Genomic DNA, 23681 nt, shown 5'->3' with positions numbered 1-23681 from the left:
TGCTTGAAGTATTGTTTTCCAGCCTTTCACTTTGAATTTGTTTTTATCTTTGTTGCTTAGATGTGTTTCTTGTAGGCAGCATACAGTTGGATTTTCTTTTTTAATCTATTCTGCTACTCTGTGTCTTTTTATTGGTGAGTTTAATCCATTTACATTTAGTGTAATTATTGACACTTGTGGGTTTCCTATTGCCATTTTATATCTTGCTTTCTGTTAGTTTTGTGTCTTGTTTGATCCTTCTCTTTTGTTTTTCTATCTTTTGTTTTTATTTGGTTGTATTCCATACATCTTTCCTCTGTTGCTATCTTTTTTATCTCATGTGCTCTGTGGTGGTTTTTTCTTTTTTTGAACCATCTCTGTTAACTTTTATTTTTTATTTTTTATTTTTTATAATTTTATTTTTTTAATGGGGTGACATCAATAAATCAGGATACATATATTCAAATATAACAAGTCCAGGTTATCTTGTCGTTCAATTATGTTGCATACCCACCACCCAAAGTCAGATTGTCCTCTGTCACCTTCTATCTTGTTTTCTTTGTGCCCCTCCCACCCCCTATCCCTCTCCCATTCCCCCCTCCCCCCCGTAACCACCACACTCTTATCAATGTCTCTTAGTTTCACTATTATGTCCCACCTACGTATGGAATAATACAGTTCCTGTTTTTTTCTGATTTACTTATTTCGCTTCGTATCATGTTATCAAGATCCCACCATTTTGCTGTAAATGTTCCGATGTCATCATTTCTTATGGCTGAGTAGTATTCCATAGTGTATATGTGCCACATCTTCTTTATCCAGTCATCTATTGATGGGCTTTTTGTTTGTTTCCATGTCCTGGCCACTGTGAACAATGCTGCAATAAACATGGGGCTGCATGTGTCTTTACGTATCAATGTTTCTGAGTTTTGGGGATATATACCCAGTAGAGGGATTGCTGGGTCATAAGGTAGTTCTATTTTCAGTTTTTTGAGGAACCACCATACTTTCTTCCATAATGGTTGTACTACTTTACATTCCCACCAACAGTGTATGAGGGTTCCTTTTTCTCCACAGCCTCTCCAACATTTGCTATTACCTGACTTGCTAATAACAGCTAATCGAACAGGTGTGAGGTGATATCTCATTGAGGTTTTGATTTGCATTTCTCTAATAGCTAAAGAAGATGAGCATCTTTTCATATATCTGTTGGCCATTTGTATTTCTTCCTGGGAGAAGTGTCTATTCATATCCTCTTCCCATTTTTTTATTGGATTGTTTGTTTTTTTGTTGTTGAGTTTTATGAGTTCTTTGTATATTTTGGATATTAGGCCCTTATCTGAGCTGTTGTTTGAAAATATCATTTCCCATTTAGTTGGCTTTCTGTTTATTTTGTTATCAGTTTCCCTTGCTGAGCAAAAACTTCTTAGTCTGATGTAGTCCCATTCATTAATTTTTGCCTTCACTTCTCTTGCCATTGGAGTCAAATTCATAAAATGCTCTTTAAAACCCAGGTCCATGAGTTGAGTACCTATGTCTTCTTCTATGTACTTAATTGTTTCAGGTCTTATGTTTAGATCTTTGATCCATTTTGAGTTAATTTTTGTACAGAGGGAGAGACTGTAGTCCAGTTTCATTCTTTTGCATGTGGCTTTCCAGTTTTCCCAGCACCATTTATTGAAGAGGCTTTCTTTTCTCCATTGTGTGTTGTTGGCCCCTTTATCAAAAATTATTTGACTATATATATGTGGTTTTATTTCTGGACTTTCTATTCTGTTCCATTGGTCTGAGTGTCTATTTTTCTGCCAATACCATGCTGTTTTGATTGTCGTGGCCCTATAATAGAGTTTGAAGTCAGGTATTGTTATGCCCCCAGCTTCATTCTTTTTCTTTAGGATTGCTTTGGCTATTCGGGGTTTTTTATAGTTCCATATAAATCTGATGATTTTTTGCTCTATTTCTTTAAAAAATGTCATTGGAATTTTGATGGGAATTGCATTAAATTTGTATATTGCTTTGGGTAATATAGCCATCTTGATTATATTTATTCTTCCTAGCCAAGAACAAGGTATATTCTTCCATCTCATTATATCTTTTTTGATTTCCCTTAACAATGGTTTATAGTTTTCATTATATAAGTCCTTTACATTCTTTGTTATGTTTATTCCTAAGTATTTTATTTTTTTTGTTGCAATCGTGAAGGGGATTATTCTTTTGAGTTCCTTCTCAGTTGTTTCATTGTTGGCATATAGAAAGGCTATTGACTTCTGTATGTTAATTTTGTATCCTGCGACCTTACTGTATTGGCTTATTGTTTCTAGCAGTCTTTTTGTGGATTCTTTGGGGTTTTCGATGTATAGGATCATATCATCTGCAAAAAGTGATACCTTTACTTCTTCTTTTCCGATATGGATGCCTTTTATTTCTTTGTCTTGTCTGATTGCTCTGGCTAGAACCTCTAGTACCACATTAAATAAGAGTGGAGAGAGTGGACAACCCTGTCTTGTTCCTGATTTAAGGGGGAAAGCCTTCAGTTTAGTGCCATTTAATATGATGTTAGCTGATGGTTTATCATATATGGCCTTTATCATGTTGAGATATTTTCCTTCTATACCCATTTTGTTGAGAGTCTTAAACATAAAATTGTGTTGTATTTTATCGAAAGCCTTTTCTGCGTCTATTGATAAGATCATGTGGTTTTTGTTCTTTGTTTTGTTGATATGGTGTATTACATTAACCGTTTTACGTATGTTGAACCATCCTTTGGATTCTGGGATGAATCCCACTTGATCATGATGTATTATTTTTTTAATATGTTGTTGTATTCGATTTGCTAGTATTTTGTTTAGTATTTTAGCATCTGTATTCATTAGAGATATTGGTCTGTAGTTTTCTTTTTTTGTGCCATCCTTGCCTGGTTTTGGTATGAGGGTTATGTTGGCCTCATAAAATGTGTTTGGAAGTATTGCTTCTTCTTCAATTTTTTGGAAGACTTTGAGTAGAATAGGAACCAAGTCTTCTTTGAATGTTTGATAAAATTCGCTGGTATAGCCGTCAGGCCTGGACTTTTATTTTTGGGGAGGTTTTTAATGGTTTTTTCTATTTCTTCTCTACTGATAAGTCTGTTTAGGCTTTCTGCTTCTTCTTGACTCAGTCTAGGAAGGTTGTATTGTTCTAGGAATTTATCCATTTCTTGTAGGTTGTTGAATTTAGTGGCATAAAGTTTTTCATAGTATTCTACAATAATTCTTTGTATATCTACGGTGTCCGTGGTGATTTATCCTCTTTCATTTTGTATTTTGTTTATATGGGTTCTTTCTCTTTTTTCCTTTGTAAGTCTTGCCAAGGGTTTGTCAATTTTGTTGATCTTTTCAAAGAACCAGCTCCTTGTTCTATTAATTTTTTCTATAGTTTTTCTGTTCTCTAATTCATTTATTTCTGCTCTGATTTTTATTATCTCCTTTCTTCGGCTGGTTTTGGGTTGTCTTTGTTCTTCTTTTTCTAGTTCCTTAAGGTGGGAAGTTAAGTGGTTCACTTGGGCTCTCTCTTGTTTGTTCATATATGCCTGAAGCGATATGAACTTCCCTCTTATCACTGCTTTTGCTGCATCCCATAGATTCTGATATATCGTATTGTCATTTTCATTAGTCTGTATATATCTTTTGATCTCTGCACTTATTTCTTCTTTGACCCATTCATTTTTTAAAAGTATGTTGTTTAGTTTCCACATTTTTGTGGGATTTTTTTCCTCTTTTTTGCAGTTGAATTCTAGTTTCAAGGCTTTATGATCAGAAAATATGCTTGGTACAACTTTAATTTTTCTGAATTTGCTGATATTGTTTTTGTGGCCCAACATATGGTCAATTCTTGAGAATGATCCATGTCCACTGGAGAAAAATGTATACTCAGTCACTTTGGGATGAAATGTCCTGTAGATATCTATCATATCCAGGTGCTCTAGTGTTTTGTTTAAGGCCACTATGTCTTTGTTGATTCTCTGTTTGGATGACCGATCTAGAGCCGTCAGCGGTGTATTGAGGTCTCCAAGTATGATTGTATTTTTGTCAGTTTTTGTTTTAAGATCAATAAGTAGCTGTCTTATATATTTTGGTGCTCCTTGGTTTGGTGCATATATATTAAGAATTGTTATGTCTTCTTGATTCAGTGTCCCCTTAGCCATTATGAAATGGCCATTTTTGTCTCTAAGTACTTTTCCTGTCTTGTAGTCAGCATTATCCGATATGAGTATTGCTACACCTGCTTTTTTTTGGATGTTATTTGCTTGGAGTATTGTTTTCCAGCCTTTCACTTTGAATTTGTTTTTATCCTTGTTACTTAGATGAGTTTCCTGTAGGCAGCATACAGTTGGATTTTCTTTTTTAATCCATTCTGCTACTCTGTGCCTTTTTATTGGTGAGTTTAATCCATTTACATTTAGTGTAATTATTGATACTTGTGAGTTCCCTATTGCCATTTTATATCTTGCTTTCTGTTAGTTTTGTGTCTTGTTTGATCCTTCTCTTTCGTTTTTCTATCTTTTGTTTTTATTTGGTTGTATTCCATACATCTTTCCTCTGTTGCTATCTTTTTTATCTCATGTGCTTCTGTGGTGGTTTTTTCAATGGTGGTTACCTTTGAGTAATGAAAAGGGTCCCTACCCTGTTCATTGTAGCGAACTATTTTGTGAGTACTTTTGCACTCCATCGTCCTTTGCTACTGTTAATCTCCGTCTTCTCCCCCTCTTTCTTTTTGTTGTTGTCACAGTTTAAATTTGGTTTTATTGTGTTCTTCTTGGAGCTTTTACTTGTGGCTCTGTTTTTTTTTGTTCTTTGTATCTGATTGGAGAACCCCCTTTAGTAATTCCTGGAGTGGGGGTTTTCTGATGATAAATTCCCTCATCTTTTCTGTATCTGTGAATGTTTTTATTTCTCCTTCGTATTTGAAGGATAGCTTTGATGGGTATAGTATTCGTGGCTGAAAGTTCCTCTCTTTCAGGACTTTAAATATTGGGGTTGTGGTGGTTTTTTCAATGGTGGTTACCATTAAGTAATGAAAAGGGTACCTACCATATTCATTGTAGTACCCTATCTTATGAGTGTTTCTGCACTTCATCGTTCTTTGCTACTGTTAATCTCCATCCTCTCCCCTTTTTTTTTTGCTTTTGTTGTCACAGTTTAAATTTGGTTTTATTGTGTTCTTGGTGGAGCTTTTACTTGTGGTTTTGTTTTGTTTTTTTCTTTGAATTTGGTTGGAAAACCCCCTTTAGTATTTCCTGGAGTGGGGTTTTTCTGATAATAAATTTCCTTATCTTTTCTGTATTTGTGAAGGTTTTTATTTCTTCTTCGTATTTGAAGGAAAGCTTTGATGGGTATAGTATTCTTGGCTGAAAGTTCCTCTCTTTCAGGGCTTTAAATATTGGGGTCAACTCTCTTCTAGCTTGTAGAGTTTCTGCTGAGAAATCTGATGATAATCTAATAGGCCTTCCTTTATAGGTTGTATTCTTCTTTTCCCTGACTGCCTTGAGAATTTTTTCTTTGTCATTGGTTTTTGCCAATTTCATTATAATGTGCCTTGGAGTAGGTTTGTTGGGGTTAAGAAAACTTAGAGTTCTGTTTGCTTCTTGAATTTGAGGCTTTAGTTCTTTCCACAGGCTTGGGAAATTCTCATCTATTATTTGTTTGAATATATTTTCCATTCCATTTTTTCTCTCTTCTCCCTCTGATATATCTATTATTCTTATGTTATTCTTTTTGATGGAGTCAGACAATTCCTGTAGGGCTTTTTCATTTTTTTTAATTTTGAGTCTCTCTCTTCTCTCTGTTGTGCCTCAAGTTGCTTGTCTTCTATGTCACTAATCCTACCTTCTACCTGGCCTGTTCTATTAGCTAAGCTTGTTACCTCATTTTTCAGTTCATGAATTGAGTTTTTCATCTCTGTTTGATTTGTTTTTATAGTTTCAATTTCATTGGTAATATATTCTTTGTGTTTGTTGAGTTGTTTTCTGTGCTCCCTGAATTGCCTTTCTGTGTTTTCTTGTATATCTCTGAGTATTTTTAGGATTTCTATTTTAAATTCTCTGTCATTTAGCTCCAAGGTTTCCAATATATTAAATTTTTTTTCCATAGATTTTTCCACATCTATCTGTGCTACTTCTCTATCTTTTGTATCCATGATATTCGATTTCCTTTTTTTTAATGGCATCTGAGGGTGGTCTTGTTGATAGTGCTTCGCCTTCAGTGTGTGGAACTCCTGGACACTCCAAGGATAGATTTTTCTGTCTCTGGTTGATGAACTTGTTGAAATTTTGGGGAGATTTGTCGGTCGCTCTCCTCATGGCACCATTTCTCTGATGTTACTCCCCATATATATATGTTTTAAGACTAAATTTTCCTCCAACTGCTTTGGCTGCATTCCTCAATTTTTAAGTACTATTATTGTCATTATTCAATGCAAAATATTTTCTATATCTTTTCAACTTTTGTTTTGACTTGTGAGTTATTTGAATTTCTATTTACAAGGATTGTTTTAGTTACCATTTTGTTGATTTCTCATTTAATTATCTTGTGGCAAGAAAACATTCCTAAGATTTACCTAAATGGTCAGTTCATGTACAAAAGTACATATTTTGCACTAGATGGGTGCAATGTACTAAATATGGCTATTGGGGCCAAAGCTTTAGCAAGAGAGGGGATGGAGATCCACACCTACCCCCTTGATCCTCACAAGGGTGGGTTAAGCCTCTTTCTCCTCATGAATTGTTAGCACCTGATAGGAACCCTGGCCATAATGTTAAGATTCCAGGAATGGGAAACACAATGATGAAATGGTATTGCACTGTATTAATGACTGGGTAAGAACCACAGAGTTGTGATGACCAGGATCCTGGATGTATTCTCTTTTTAGTAAGTTTCCCAGCAGCAAGAGGAAAAGATTAAATAATTCAATTAAAATGTTTGTATTATATGACACATAACTCTATCACTAGGAGTATGTTCTAAAAATAGAACTTGAAACAAACATACATACACCTGCTATTAACAATAAACTATGAGCATAAAGATGTTTATCACAACATTATTGAAAATTATCAAAGATTAGAAACAGCCTAAATAACAAAATAAAAAATATTATATATGGTATTTTCACATAAAAGAATGTAAAATAATATTATTTTAAACCATATAGAAACCAGGCTAAAATATTAACTGGCTGTTTGCACCCTCTCACTACCAAAGAAGAAAATCATTAAATATCAAGATAACACTATAGCCTTTTGGACTGGCAATGATTTAAAAGAATGACAATATTCAGTACAGGTGTAAGTGTGGAGGAACTACCATACTGATTTCCTGATGTATTTTTTAAAGATTTTATTTATTGGTTTTACAGACAAAGGAAGGCATGGGGAGCGAGAGGTATTATCTCATAGCTGTTTCACTTAAGTTGTTCATTGCTTGTTCATCATATATGCTTTAATCAGGCAAGCCTAGGGTTTTGAACCCACAACCTTAGCATTCCAGGTCCACATTCTACCCACTGCACCACTGTAGGTCATATATTATATATTTCTGATAGCGAATATATAAATTGGTACAATTTATATTTCAGATCGTGATTACTAATGTGTACAATAAGTTTTTAAAAATCCAAGTGTGTGGCCCTGGCCGGTTGGCTCAGCGGTAGAGCATCTGCCTGGCATGTGGGGAACCCAGGTTCGATTCCCGGCCAGGGCACATAGGAGAAGCGCCCATTTGCTTCTCTACCCCCCCTCCTTCCTCTCTGTCTCTTCCCCTCCTGCAGCCAAGGCTCCATTGGAGCAAAGATGGCCCGGGCGCTGGGGATGGCTCCTTGGCCTCTGCCCCAGGCACTAGAGTGGCTCTGGTCGGGGCAGAGCACCACCCCCTGGTGGGCAGAGAGTCGCCCCTGGTGGGCGTGCCGGGTGGATCCCGGTCGGGCGCATGCGGGAGTCTGTCTGACTGTCTCTCCCTGTTTCCAGCTTCAGAAAAATACAAAAAAAAAAAAAGGTAAAAAAAAAAATCCAAGTTTGCTTTGAATTAGCAAACCCACTTTAAGGACTTAGGCTCAGAATATGAGACAACTATACATGAAGATTATTTATTACAGTGCTGTATATACTGCTAAAATAGTGTGTACAATCTTGATATAAAGCAAAAGAAGAATGAGTAAGTAAACTGTTGTAGGTTCATATCATATACAAATCACAAAATAGCAGCAGCAGTGAAGATGATGATCACTACTTCCTGATAGTCATGTTGACTAAGTAACAAAAGCAGGTTACAAAATATTTTGTGTAGAAGAGTAATGTCACCAATAAGGCCACACAAGTCACTCCCAACTTCCCTCCCCATCACAAGAACAACTAACAACAATGCATGAATAAGACATCACTGAAAATATCCTAGAATACAGGGTGAGGTGAGCTCCCCCCGCCCAAGTGCCACAGGGACCAAGACAAATCTCTTTAGAGTAATGTTGTGTGCTAAGTAAACTGTTGTGGTAATATTTTCACAATATATGCAAGTCAAGTCATTATGCTGTACACCTTAAACTTATATAGTGCTGTCCTAGTTATATCTCAAAAAAACTATGAGGCTGAGCCTATGTATGGCATTCTCTAAAATTTTTTTTCTCAGTATACATCCAGGGGGTCCTCAGGTTATGACACAGTTATGTTCTTACAACATTTAGTAACCTGATTTTTGGTGTAAGTCGAAACACACACTAGCCTAAGTCACTTAACACAGTTGTAAAATTATAATATAGAACATAAAAACACAACTAAGCCACAGAAAAAGGAAAAAGACATACAAATACTGTACTGTACACTATCCTGTAGTAACAAAAAAAATGACAAGAAAATGAATGTAAAAAAATTCCTTACCTTTATTTCTATGGTTGGCTTGCACACTGGAAGGAGCATTGCAAAGTGGGAGAGAGTATCCTGTTGCGAGGAGGAAGCTGGAGAGGCAGGAGAACCTGCAGAAGGTGCTGGAGATACTGGGTCAGGTGAATCAGGATTGCCTAAGGAACATGCAGGAGACGCTGTGGATGATTCTACCTATATTACAGGTGTTTCAACTCGACAAGCAGCTGATGTAGAGAGTACAGGATATGTTGCAGGCCTCTCTACCCTCTTAAAGAATTATTCCAGGCTTGTTTGAAAGGTTAATGATTTCTTCTCTTCCAAAACCTGCCCATAGCATTGCAAGGCATCCATAATAGCTCTGTAGACCTTACTGAGTGTGTTATTGCTGGAGCTCTCAGCCTGAAACTTTTGCAAACCATTCTCTACCATAGAAAAACCTCTGCCAAACCCTTGGTAGTAAATCTCTTGGGTTCTGGGGTTTCTCTCTTCTTCTTTAATCAGCTGCTTCTCCAGCTGAATGAGGTCCTCAGCAGACAGCTCCTCTCCATGTGATGCCAGTAGCTCTGTGACAGCCATCGTGATGCTTTCCTCTTCTTCAAAACACTACCATCTGAAGACTCTGACTTTTGTTTAAGAGCCATGATGAGGGACAAAGAGTTGCCAAACAAAACAACACAAACAGAACACTTGCGCTTTTAACCATCCAAAACGGTATAGGTAAGCATACTGGGATGCCAACTCTCTCAATTAAATGCCACCTTACTGCGTATTCTTCCACCACATGCAACCAAATTAGTTCACCCACATAGTTCATAAGTATGATACTAATGGCATAAGCCGAAACACTCACATATAAATATTTTTTAAGTTTTTATGGGAGTGAGCGTTATAAACTCAAAACATCATATGTCAAGACTGTTGTAACCCGAGGACCCCTGCATTTGCATAGAAAATATACACCAAGTCATTGGTTGTAACTAGGTGGTGAATATCAAATATTGTTAATTTTTGCCTGTTATCATGGCTTATTGGTATTTCCTGTAATTATATGTTTGTATCTTGTGAAGATGAAGGAAGAGACCATGAGCCAAGGAATGGAGCTCCTAAAGTTTGAAGAGAAAAAACAAACTTCTGCTTACAACCTCCAGAGGGAACGTGCCTGCTGACACTCTGATATCATTCCCATGAAGCTGATGTCACCTGCTGGCCACCAGAACTGTGAGAGAAAAAGTTTCTGTGTTTGTAAGCCTTAAAGTTGGCAATGACTTGTTACAGTGGGCACAAGAAATACTACAGCATCTTATCTGGAAGTTTACATTTGAAAATTGTGTCCCCTGGGGTGGCTGTTTCACAAAAGGCCACTCCCTCTGTGAGGAGTGAATAGAGATAAGGACGCTCTCAGGGTTGTCACTAGTGTGGCTACTGGTTGTTGAATGGAGCCTTTATATGGAGAAAATCGGCCACCCTCAGGGCATTTCAGCCTTCAGCCTGGGTTTTCCAGGGATCCTGTACCTGTGTGAGACCACGGCCGACAGTGTAGGTGAGCAGCTTTGAGTGTCTGCCACATGGAAGCTCGCTGGGTGGCAGCTAGACCAGGGTGGAGTGGGGAGCACACTCAAGGCCAAAGGCCCCAGGACTATCCCTGGACCCCATACAACCTCGTAAAGGAGACCGCCCCCCTGGGGAGGCAGTGAGTGCAAGACTATGAAGAAGCTAACTCTGTCTTTCCTCTCTCCGCTTTTAGGAGGCTCTGGAACATGGCCAGGTATTGCCTTCTTTGGATGAAGAAAGGAGCACCTCCAGGTCTTCACCAGCACCCTGCGCTTCCTGCCCTGGAGAAGGGGATCAGTGAGAGCAGTGACTCCGCTGAGCCCCTCTCTGAATGACAATGTCCTTTAGGGAAGAGAGCGGACCTCCCTGTGTGGAGGCTGCCGTGGTTATAATAAATGTTCATTTCTAGATGGAAAGGACTATTTCTCCTTTATTGAATGACTGAATGACAGTCACTTGGTACTGCCTCTGATCCCTCTGCTCACACTTGTCCTGTTTTCAGTTTTTCCCCCAGCCCACCTCCTACCAGCCTCTCACAAACTCATGCTGTGTGATGACCCAGCCTGACCTCTTTCCACAGCTGCTGTGCTGAGCCCCTCACATCCAACCCCACATCCCCATGGGCTCTGAGCTCCCTGATAGGCCTTTCACTCTCAGCCTCAGCCCCATGCAGCAGGTGTCTCGGTCGTCCCTGGTAACCTGGCTTCTCCTCTGAGACCTGTGCTTCCCACCTGGCTCGTATCTACCAAGTGAGTAAGAAAGGCAGTCTCTGCAGCAGGACCAGAAGTCATTACATTGCCATCAATTAGCAAACAAATAGATGTTGAGCACCCATGGTGTGCTGGGCACTGGAAACTCAGAAGTGAATATGGCAGTCACCAGCCATGCCCTCATGAGACTGACAGCCTACAGGATTTCCTTAGAATTTCCCTAAGTCTCCTTCCTTGTCTGGGTCAGTCAGAGTGGCCTGAATCTGTGATGGAAATCCACACAATGTACAGCATCTCCTTAGAGGATAATAACATTCTCTTGTGTTACAACTTCCAGGTTCCACATGCATCATCACATTTGACTTCTGAGCCGCAGTCTATGGGACTGAATATGAGCTTACAGTTCTGTCATCAGTGGAGCCCCCTCCGGGTGGAGGAAAGATGTGGGGAGTGAAAACACAAGTGGGGTAGCCACTGCTTTGTGGTTTGCATATAGGGTGCCTCATGAGTATGAACTCAGTAATAACCTGATATAGAGAAATGCCACCTTCCTCATCTTCCTTAAATCACATCAGATCCGGCAGGTGCACAGGGTGCCAGAAACAACGATGAACAGCCTCTACCCACAGGCTGTCATGGTTCCTGCTACATCCTTAGTGTCCAAGTGCACAGTGACCCTTACAGTCTTAGCTGGCAGGACTCACATATGATATGAGACTCTCTGTGGCACTGGGTGTCCTTGTGTTGGGGTCAGCCTAGCCAGAAGTGGGAGAAAGCCCCAAAAGTCTAATATCAGAATCCATTATAAGGAACTGACATATAGCCTTATCCAAATTCATAAGAACTTCAATAGGAGAAACTTACATATGCAAGCAGAGCACCTACTTCTCCCCAGTGATGGTGGGCCAGGCCAAGTCCACACCCTTCCAGAACTGCATCCCCTTTTTATAGGAGGTTACTATCAAAACCATATATATGGTGGCTAGTCATGTAGACCAACTGAAGGAGCAATGCATTTCTAAGTTAAAGACATCATCAGGCCCTAGCCGGTTGGCTCAGCGGTAGAGCGTCGGCCTAGCGTGCGGAGGACCCGGGTTCGATTCCCGGCCAGGGCACACAGGAGAAGCACCCATTTGCTTCTCCACCCCTCCGCCGCGCCTTCCTCTCTGTCTCTCTCTTCCCCTCCGGCAGCCAAGGCTCCATTGGAGCAAAGATGGCCCGGGCGCTGGGGATGGCTCTGTGGCCTCTGCCTCAGGCGCTAGAGTGGCTCTGGTCCCAACATGGCGACGCCCAGGATGGGCAGAACATCGCCCCCTGGTGGGCAGAGCATCGCCCCTGGTGGGCGTGCCGGGTGGATTCCGGTCAGGCGCATGCGGGAGTCTGTCTGACTGTCTCTCCCCGTTTCCAGCTTCAGAAAAATGCAAAAAAAAAAAAAAAAAGACATCATCAGGTGGTTGTTACACACTATACATTCATTAACCTCCTCCTGGGACATGATGTGTCTTTGGGTGGCAGCGTTCTGGCTTTGGGGCCGGGAGCCCAGCGTGAGGTTGCAGAGAATCACAGAGAACTCAGCACTGAGAGCACCACACTTCCCAGATGCCTCTGCTGCTGGAGCCATGTTGCCTCTGTACAGTGAACCCCACACAGGCATGCCCAGCTGCCATCCCTTCCCAGGTCTTGATGCCAATCGAGGGTACTGCTTTGGACTTAAATTCAATAGCAGTTGTAGATGAGTACTCCTCAACAAAAACACATATACACCAATAACAAATTCATTTTCACAAAGGGAAAATATCTCCTCTGCATTTCTGTCACCTTCGAGGATGTGTCTTCACACATCTTGTTGACCACAAAGACCTCTAAGCAGAATGTTTTAGAGATCTTGGCACGTTTGTCATGAGGAGAGAACAGCTGACTTCACATAGCTTCTGAGGGCTGAAACTCTGAAACAAAGGTGCACCAAGACCATCCTCAGAGAATGAAATGAAGAGATCAAAACAAAAAAATATCATACAACTGTAAACACAAGCACACAGAAATGCATGTACTCATAAATACATATGTGTGCATGCAACCACATAAAATGTGTACATATAAAAATATGGATGCATGTGTTTATGTACATAGCTATAAATATAGATATATATAGATATAGATGACAGGTATATATATATAGATATAGATAGATATATAGATGAGATAGATATAGATATATGATTTCAAAAAGTTACATTTGAGGCCCTGGCCGGTTGGCTCAGCGGTAGAGCGTCTGCCTGGCGTGCGGGGGACCTGGGTTTGATTCCTGGCCAGGGCACATAGGAGAAGCGCCCATTTGCTTCTCCACCCCCACCCTCTCCTTCCTCTCTGTCTCTCTCTTCCCCTCCCGCAGCCAAGGCTCCATCGGAGCAAAGATGGCCCGGGCGCTGGGGATGGCTCCTTGGCCTCTGCCCCAGGCGCTAGAGTGGCTCTGGTCGCGGCAGAGCGACGCCCCGGAGGGGCAGAGCATCGCCCCCTGGTGGGCAGAGCATCGCCCCTGGTGGGCATGCCGGGTGGATCCCGGTCGGGCGCATGCGGGAGTCTGTCTGACTGTCTCTCCCTGTTTCCAGCTTCAGAAAAATACAAAAAAAAAAAAAAAAAGACTTAAAAAAAAAAGTTACATTTGATACATATATAATCCATTCAAGGAAAGGGTTCTATGTTAACAATGTTTTAAAAGCCTCTGCATAGCCCAATCTTCTTGCAAGATGAGGATAATGAGGTGCAAGATTAGCAACTGAGCCACATAAATAAGTAGGAGCCCAGAGCTCCTAACCCCAAGGACTGGTCTCTTCCAACTGAGAAATAAAAGATCAGACCTACAAAGGGTCCTAAAAGTCATTTTATGCCCACACCTATGATAACCTTACAGGGCCCCTGACTAAGAGATATGCTAGCCTCTGTGGTAACAATTCCCTAGAGAGAAAGCACCTGGGCGACCAGAGCCACCATTTCAAGAAAATTCTAATTGTCAGAACAAGATTTTTGCTGAGCTAGTATCTTCCTGCTGTGGCTCCCACCAGGTCTTAGAATGGTATAAAGGACCATTTGCCATTTGACAGGAAAAAATTGAGTGTGTGTGTGTGTGTGTGTGTTTAACACCACTATAACCATGTGACCTTGGGCACATAACTTAACATCTCTGAGTTTATTTTATTTGAAAATATGCTTAATGATAATGCCAATGTAGAAGTTAGAAAATTTAATGGGATAGCATACATAAATTATATATGTTTTGGAACATAGTAAGGTACGATTCATATTAATGCTCTTTCCCTCCCCTCTTTCCTGACTTCCCCTATGCTATACTTGCTAAGAAAAAAAGAACTCCCAAATGACAGCCTAAATTACTTAAAGATACCTAGGATGCACACTCACCCCACCCCCAGTGGATCCCTGCATGAGTCCCTGGGGGCTCATTTGTTAGTGAAAGCCTTCTCCTCTGGGACACCCAGTACATCCCAGGGTGAACACCCTCATAATCAATATAAGGCCAAGAAATAAGCCCGACCTTCTGCTCCTGTGAGACTGTGACAAAGATGAGATTTCTGGGCATTAGGAGCCTAGTTATAAACACAAACCAATGCTGATCTCATTGATTCTGGTACTCATTATTTCCCCAGGAATTATTGGTACCACATACTGGTAGGTATTTAAAATGGTTGTAGCTGTACAGCCAAAGTCTTAGCATGTAATGCCAAAGGGGGCCAGAGAGCTGACTCCAAGTAGGCTCAAGTGTGGAGTTCAATGCCTTAATGAATTAAACGTGGTCCAGTAACAAATGAATCCTCAGTCCTCCAGGTGTAGAAACGTGAGAAAGGAGAACATTAAAAATGTCACATGACTGAGCATAGAGAATAAAGAGGGAACTGTACAGTCATTGATATCACAGCAAATCATCCTGCCACAGTTCCCTCAGTGAGATGCTCTCAGGGCCAGCAGCTTACTGCGATGCCTGATTTCTCCTGGGTGGACCCTGAGGGCTGGCTGACTGGTCTAGATCTTCTACATTGTTCACATATAGTTCCCGTGTTACTTCCTAGTGTTTGGTCAGAAAGAAAGGAACTTAACAGCAGGGAAGTATCTACAACTAGAAGATGGCATACCAAGACTGGGGACAGATAGGGATGTGATGCAAACATTCCCAACTTGTGATTTAGATTTTCCAAACACAAGACTCTGTTCCATCAGCCCTGAACTATGAAGTAGAAGAAAGACCCACCAGTTTGCTCATATGTCAGAGGTTCTGGTAAATGATTCAGTAGCATCTCTCTTACCAACCCCAAACCAAGCCCTTTGCCACATCCCATGCAGATGTGGTAAGAAAGTGCACACCCTGAGCGAGGTGGGAAGAGAAAGAACCCATTCACTCTAGAAGGATGAGGTGTGATCTTCTGGCCTTATGAGGCCAGAAGTGCTTTGAGGGAAAAAAGGGCTTGGTGAACAAAGTCTCTGGGGAGATAAAGATAGCTAGGTGGGGAGTGCAGGGCTTGGGAGGGTGTTGAGTATGATTCAAAGTCACATAAAAGACAAAATCACAACACAGAACATCACTCCATCCCAACTCACTCCCACCCAGAAGGGCATTCAACATTAGTAGATTTGGGGAGGGGACCTCTATTGTTACACTTATTGCCAGTTTGGTGGGGGAGGGCACACTGCCTTCACCCAAGCCCACTTCTTTTCCCCCTTTCTCTGTAGTCCTCTCTCTACTCATCCTCCAGACATTCTCCCACTCCACAGTGTTACTGAATTATCCCCAACCCAACACCCAATCCTTCCTCTTTATTGTTAGAGAGCAATAAGAAAAAGAGTGTTCCAGCAGATACAAAACCTCTGCAAATCTCATAGATGTACATGTGTTCTAGAGATGTTTCTCTCTCTCCATCCCTGCCCTCTCTCCCCATCTTTACTACTACAGAGAACAGATGGAAGTACAATCTTCCTCACTCCAACACATGACCCAACTTCTCCTCAACTGACAGGTCTTTCCCTCAAAATTGTTTTGGATGTCATGTAAACACTCCATAAATTTGAACTGTCATCCCAGCCTCCTAATAGGAATGTAGGGATAACCCCTAACTGAAGCAGAAATCTCTTCTCAACAGTATGGCTGAGTCCCATGGTCAAATGCAATCAGTCAAGTTCTGACCTCTTATGCCTATAGGTTCTGATTTTAGGTATAACTTAAAAGAATCATCAAGCTCAGGGAAGTTGATTTATAGAAGCAGTCTCAAATGCATATATGAGTGTCAGAATGTCATGTCATCTGCCCTTGTTGTGTCTAAAAAGAATGGCCCTGCCCACTTGCAATAGGTACTAGGTGTGATTTGGTAAAGGCTAAGGCCCAAGACCCAAGGGACTTGCCTGTCATGGGCCAGGTATGGAATTCTCCTGCATGCTGGGGAAGAACATCAGGGGAATAAAGGATAAGAGTAAAGGAAATATGTGATCCAAATGAACTTTGTCATCACAATATGGTCGCCACTGAAAAACCATTCTCTTCTGAGAGAACCAGAGTTCCACATTAGAGATATAGACAGGAAATTTTATTCTTCAATACCCCTTTCATTTTCTCCAGGTTCCTTGAGTTTAAGAAATGATGATGTTTGTAGAGCTGTGGATAAGATCAGACTATGGAATCACATCCCTGCATTCTAATCACAGTTCCGCCTTTATTCTTATGAGCTGAGAGATATAGAACAAACCCCTCTCCTTCTCACATCTTAGCTTTATCGTTTGTGAAATGAAAAATATATCAATACCTCATTCAAAGGTGAAGTGAGAATGTATGGTTAGAAACCAATAAATATTAGCCAGTGTTAACACATTAGACATTATTGTTTCATTTGCTCAACAATCTGATTAATCATTGCATATTTTCCAGATTTATATTATCATTTTTTACTTAGACACAGATTTTTAAAATTATAAGTCACAAATGAATCTCACCAATTTTTACTTTGGCTCAACTTTGGACACATCAAAAAAAGAAATTCAGTCTCTTCAGTGAGGTTTTTCTCACATAAGGTTCTTTCTTAAGAAGGAACCTGTTTCACACTCTTTTCCATATGTCTTCCACCTTGGGACGCTTTCCTCTCCCTTCCTTTGGTAATCCTACCTCTGGATTTGCAAGAACTTCCCTGCATTGGAGGTAAAGAAAAGTTTCCCTGAGCTCCCTTCTCATTTCATTTTCAGCCTAGCCATCGTATGACAAGGTGGCTGTGTTCAGGATCCCAGACAAACTCTTGAAAAATTTACCCACATTGTGAGGGTGGCAGGAAAGGTCAGCCTTTTCCAAAGATCCACAATGACCAGAAAACACAGGAAAACATGCTAAACCTATTAGTCATTAAGGAAATGTAAACCAAAGCCACTCCCTTTGATTAATTAAATACCACTTAATACCATTTAATATCAAATTAAATATTTGATAAATGAAATACCACTACCTTTAATTAATTTTAAAATTTTTGAAAATTTCAAAAATGAATTGCATTTCAGCTTCTCAACTAAGAAAAAGAGGTTATAGTGGTATTGAATAATAGATTTTTAAGAACATAGGGGAAATTCTTACCTCATAGGCTAAAGTAAAGTTACTGTATTGTATGTATAATATGACCCCAAGTATTTAAGGTGGACTTCTTATGGTGACACTGTCTCTGGGAGATGAGCAAACAAGTGATATTTTTCTTAATGAGTATATATTACCACTCTACGGCCCTGGCCGGTTGGCTCAGCGGTAGAGTGTCGGCCTGGCGTGAGGGGGACCCGGGTTCGATTCCCGGCCAGGGTACATAGGAGAAGCGCCCATTTGCTTCTCCACCCCCCCCTCCTTCCTCTCTGTCTCTCTCTTCCCCTCCCGCAGCCAAGGCTCCATTGGAGCAAAGATGGCCCGGGTGCTGGGGATGGCTCCTTGGCCTCTGCCTCAGGCACTAGAGTGGCTCTGGTCACGGCAGAGCGACGTCCCGGAGGGGCAGAGCATCGCCCCCTGGTGGGCAGAGCATCGCCCCTGGTGGGCGTGCCGGGTGGATCCTGGTCGGGCGCATGCGGGAATCTGTCTGACTGTCTCTCCCCGTTTCCAGCTTCAGAAAAAATACAAAAAAAAAAAAAAAAAAAAAAAGAAAAGAAATCCAAAAAGGTTCAAGAGAAAATTCTTTATGTTTAATCATCAATCCAAAACCCCAACCATACATATCATCTTAACTTTACACCAAACAAAGGATAGAAAAAACTTGCCTCCAGTCTTTCTGGGGAACATGGGGGTAGTATAAACAATCCAGCACCACAGCTTAACAGCATTTTGCAACCTAATCAGGAAAGTGAGGTGGGGAGTTGGGCAGACTGTCAGTTTACAGCTAATTCCCCACACCCCTGTCCCCCAAAAATCTAAACTCCAAAAACCCTGTTGGTTTTTGGTCCCCATCAGGCACATATTTCTCTGGAATACCATAGGGCACACCTGGAAATCTTCTAGGGCGCACCAGTGTACCCTGGCACACACTTTGAGAACCACTGTGTTAGGTCAATACATGTCAAGTGAAGTTCACTTGCTAAAAAATATTGAAAAGAGTGATGGACTGTATCACTCTGAGTATTTGTAAAGTAAAATGAGATGTTGAAAATCCCCTGGGCAGAAGCTGTGATTATGAATAAGCTTCTATATCATTTTAGCAGATGGTAGCTATCCCTGATACTCCTGTGTGCATCTCCCTACCATGGCCCTTCCCTTACACTAGTCTGCTCACTGAAGTCCCTTTCTCCCCACTAGAGAGTCAACTCTCTAAAGCAGCAATTTTCAACCAGTGTGTCACTGCACATTGGTGTGCACAAGAATTTTTAAAAGATGCGATATCTGAAAATTTAGTCAGAGATATTGACCTCTTTTCCTTAGATCATCAAATAAAAACATAACAACAGCCAATACACAAAACTCATGGTGTGAATGCCCTGTTTTGAACTATAAATATGCAGGCCTTAAAATAAAGGTACATCTTATTGGTCACGTTACTTAATAAGGTTGCATCTGATTGGTTAATACTTTGTAGCAGTAATCCTTATATACAAGTATAGACACCCGATTTTTTTTAAGTCACTTTGGAGCAAAAAGTAATTAATATTATTTCTTTCAGGAAATCAAACAAAATTATACCTATTTTTTTATTGTCAGATCAGGAAAAAGTATTCTTTGATGTGCTGCAAAATTTTATAATTAGAGGATATGGCCATGAGATAAATAAAAGAAAAAGGTTGAAAATCACTATTTCACAGGAAGGAGGAACATCTCCAATATGTTTGGCCACAAGACAGAGAAGGGCCAAAGCAACTATGTGCAAATGATGGACTTAGTAGAATGGAAATGAGGCATTGGTGGATGTGACACTGGGGACTCAGCTTACTGGGTCCAGTACCGCTACTGGTTGATACCACATCCTACAGTCCCCACCTTGAGCCCTTCTGCTCTGGCTGGACAAGGTTTCTGTTCTGAGTCATCAGCTGTGGGGACTGATGTGGTCACTGCCTGCTTCTCACAAAACCACCCACACATCATCATCAGGCAGGAGGTGTGGGGGCGGGGAAGCTTTCATAGAAAGCCTTCCAGAATGAGGCACTTCAAACCAGAGGGAACTCACATCACTGAGCCCACCTGCACCTCCTTCCTCTTCAGGGAGATACAAGAAGGCAAAGAGACACCAGTAACTTCAAACTGAACAGTCTTTCTAAGAAGATGGGGCAACTCCTGCTCCTGATCCTGCTGGCTGTTTTACTCCCCACCGGGGCCGAAGAAGGTGAGTGATCAAACCCCCACCCTCGCAGGCCCAATCCATCCCACAGTGGGCACAGACCTCCTGTCCCTTCTGCCCAGCCTGATCCACTACCCACCAGGACTGTTCTGATCCCCAGCTCTCTACCATCTCAGACCCCCAGCATGATGCTGGATAAGCTACCAGCAGAAACAACAGGGCAGAAGGCTATTCTCAAGGACAGCCAGAGGGCACTGTCCCTCCCCAGGCCCTACCTTTGCCATCTGGAGAGTGGAACTGTCCTAGAACTGCAAGGCCGAGGGTGGGACGCTGCAGAGGGCAGAGCAGTCCTGGCTTCTGTGTCTGTGATGAGACAGATGTTGTCCTCAAGATCTGCTTAGGAGAAGAGTCATGGATCACTGTCACCAGAAGACTGCTCTGGCCTTTGCTGCATCCCAAAGGCCCTCAGTTCCTTCGCCCAGCTCTGCTTTTCTTCCCAGGCCCTTAGCAGTTTCCCTCTTTAGAAGATGAGTCTTTGTGGTTGGCAACCCCAAACATCTCTGGGCAGCCACCAAACACCACTTACCGGGCACTCACTACCTGCCAGGCCCTAGGACAGGCTCTGCAACTTCTAGATCCATAACTTAAGTCCTGGCCACTTGAAAGGGCAATGTCCTGACATCACCAGACCATTGGGACCTCAGAGATTCACGTGAAATGAGGCAAAACAGGAGAGAAATTTTCAGAGGCTCGAGGCCTTCACTGGCCCGAGAGAGGTATGCTCACCTCCAAGTGTGTGTGACGGCAAAGTCAAGAACTAAGCCTATTGCTCTTCCCTTTTCCAGATTGGAAAGTTGGGGCCAGTCCCTACCTCTTTCCAGCTCCAGACCAGCTCTGGCTCCCAAGTGCCCAGCTGTCCTGAGTCACTGAGCCCATGTCTGTCCGGTAGATTCAGTGGTTGCACAAAAGCTCAAAAGCCTTTTCCTTCAGGGAAGATCATCGGGGGACATGAAGCCAAGCCCCATTCCCGCCCCTACATGGCCTTTGTTGTTCACGTTCAGGGTGAGAGGGAGTTCCAGTGTGGCGGTGTCCTTGTGCAAAAGAACTTTGTTCTGACAGCTGCTCACTGCAAGGGAAGGTGAGAGTCAGCACTCACCTCCTGAGACCTTTCCAGAGACCTATCCTTTTCCCTGGGGCTGCAGCCATGGCAAATTTCTGACTCCTGGTGACTCAAGCCCAGGAGAGCACTTCAGAGGAGCACTGAGATCATGAGTGGGGTGATGAGAGGCTGAGAAACAGGACAGGTAAGCTTTGGGCCAAGGGGGTCAAAGGTGATACTACGAGACATAGTTGGGAAGAGAGAAACCACATTGACAGAACCAGGCCAGGGGGCTGAATGGATAGAACATCGTTCTAGCACAAAAAAGTCACAAGTTCAATTCCCAGTCAGGACACATAGGAGAAGCAATCAATGAGTACACAAATATAAGGAACAATGAAATAGAAACAAGTTGATGCTTCTCTCTCTCCTCTCTCTTCCTTACCCTCCTCTTTCATTCTCTCTCTCTCTTTCAAATATGGAGGGAAATAAAGAAAAGAAATGACACTGAGCAAATACAGCAGCAGTGGTACATGAACACATGCATTGGGGTCAAAATGCACACTCTAGCAATCTCTTGTACAGCCTGAGGCAGGAAAGAGCTCCTTGCACCCTAACCTCGGTCTCACGGAGAAGCAGAGTCACTCAGCCCTGCCTTCCTGTGGCCTAGCTGCAGCCCTGCCCGGCCCTGGTGGTCCCCACCCTCCATGGCTCCTGCTCTGTATCTCTCTGACTCTACCCCTCACACACACACACACCATTCTGCTCTATGTGCAGCTCATACCGTGTTACCCTGGGGGCCCACAACATCAAAAAGCAAGAGAAGACCCAGCAGGTCATCCAGGTAAAAAAGGCCATTCGTCACCCAGGCTACAATTCCAAGAACTACTCTAATGACATCATGCTGCTGCAGGTAAGGACTCCGCCTGCTGCTCTTGGTCTTTGATTCATCTTGTTCCCTTCCATCTGAGGTCTGTCTGTCTTCCTTCCTACCTTCCAACCACCAGACCCATCCCAGTGACTCAGGTCTCATCACAGTGTCCAGGCCCAGAGGCTCCTGGCTGACCTGGGCTTCCTTGCCTCTTCCCCATCAGCTGGAGGAAAACGTCAGGCTGACTAATTCCGTGAAGCCCCTCTCCCTGCCAAAGGGCAAGAGCTGGCCAAGGCCTGGACAGAAGTGCACCGTGGCCGGCTGGGGCAAGGTCACCCTGAATGGCCCATACTCAGACACACTGCAGGAGGTACAGCTCACGGTACAGAATGATTCAGAGTGTGAACAGTACCTACGCCGTTATTACGACAAGAAGACTCAACTGTGCGTGGGGAGTTCGACAGAAGAGAAGGCTTTCTTTATGGTAATACTGAGCATCTGCCTAGCTTGGCTCTGAGAGAGGGATGCTTGGGTAAAAACTGGGACCTGGACATCCAGGCAGTGGGGGACTCCTTCATCCTCTAGGCTCTGATCTTTCTCCTCAGGAAGAAAGAAAGGAGAAGCCAGAGCTGGGGAGAAATAGGACCTCTGAGAGCCTACCAAGGGCCTAGGGTCAATCTTAACATGGTCTCCCCAGAAGGCTGAATTTACAACCCCCCTGTCCATGCCAGGGCTCAGCAGTCAGAAATGTCCCCTGTATGAGCAGATGTTCCACCCAGGTGACTCCTCAGAGCAGGCACTCACCTCGGTTAATGCAATGGCTGGTCCTCCACGCTAAGGGAAGCCTCATCAGCCTGCTTTCCTGTCCTTACTCAGCAGACTGGAGCCGCAGGCCACAGCGCTCCATAGGGAGAGGATCCGGAACCCTGGGAGTGGAGGGAGCCGCACCTGGGGTGAAATGATGTCCAGATAGAGGGGCCCACAGGGGCCTGCCTGCCCTCTTTTCTCCCGTATGGAGGCCGTGTAAGCCGGCCCTCTCTGAGAAGGGCCCTGGAGTGGCAGGGAGAGCAGGACCAAGAGAACTGGCTCAGTACTTCCTTCTCTCTGTTCACAGGGGGACTCCGGGGGCCCTCTCCTGTGTAAAAATGGGATCCAGGGTATTGTCTCCTATGGACTTAAAAATGGGACATCACCACGGGCCTGCACCAAAGTCACAAGATTCCTGCCCTGGATAAAGAAAACCATGAAGGACCCCTAACTGTGGAACCAGACTGTCTGCTCGGGAGCGAGTTCAGAATCATTCTGGGGGAAGGAAGTGGTGCAGTCACTGAATAAATGTCTCTCAGCTGAGCAGGAAGAGCTGGTGTCTGTTTTATCATTGCCCCGCATGCACAGGCACCAGCTCTGTGCTTAGAAGGCCAAGGGACAATTCTGCTGTGTTCTTCCGCCTTGCCCCTCCCCCACCACCTGTCCAAGCCCCATGCCAAGCTGTTAACCAGCACCTCCTAGCGCACCTGTACGTGCAAGGCCTGCCCATTTGCCCGGGCAGAGCTGAGCAGCATTAGGGGAAACATGAATCTCTCAGGTCCCAGGCTCAGTGCGAATGTCTTACCTCCTTCCCTGAGCTGGACGGCAGAGAGGGAGGGAACACGTGGGTGCTGGGTTCTGGACAGCAAGCAGGGACAGCCTGGGGTACAGCTCAAGGACAGGGTCCCACCACACTGGGGACAGGGCACCTTCAGAGCAGGACACTCTTTCATGCTGGGAGGTGGCAGTTCTGGGGGTGGTGAAGGAACCCAAG

General features: G+C 42.9%; 1 protein-coding gene across 1 annotated transcript; it reads left to right on the top strand.

Moving 5' to 3' along the window:
• The first annotated feature begins 19769 nt into the window (after positions 1 to 19769).
• On the top strand, positions 19770 to 23237 carry LOC136334685 (granzyme B-like). Its single transcript, XM_066275216.1, is given in 6 exon segments — positions 19770 to 19872; positions 19875 to 19955; positions 20901 to 21048; positions 21787 to 21922; positions 22104 to 22364; positions 22995 to 23237. Coding segments are annotated over 6 exon segments (873 nt in total). The 3' UTR covers positions 23139 to 23237.
• Positions 23238 to 23681: the final 444 nt, after the last annotated feature.

Source organism: Saccopteryx bilineata, chromosome 4, assembly GCF_036850765.1.
Source record: "Saccopteryx bilineata isolate mSacBil1 chromosome 4, mSacBil1_pri_phased_curated, whole genome shotgun sequence".
Lineage (NCBI taxonomy): Eukaryota > Metazoa > Chordata > Mammalia > Chiroptera > Emballonuridae > Saccopteryx > Saccopteryx bilineata.
This window is presented reverse-complemented; position numbering and strand designations above follow the sequence as displayed.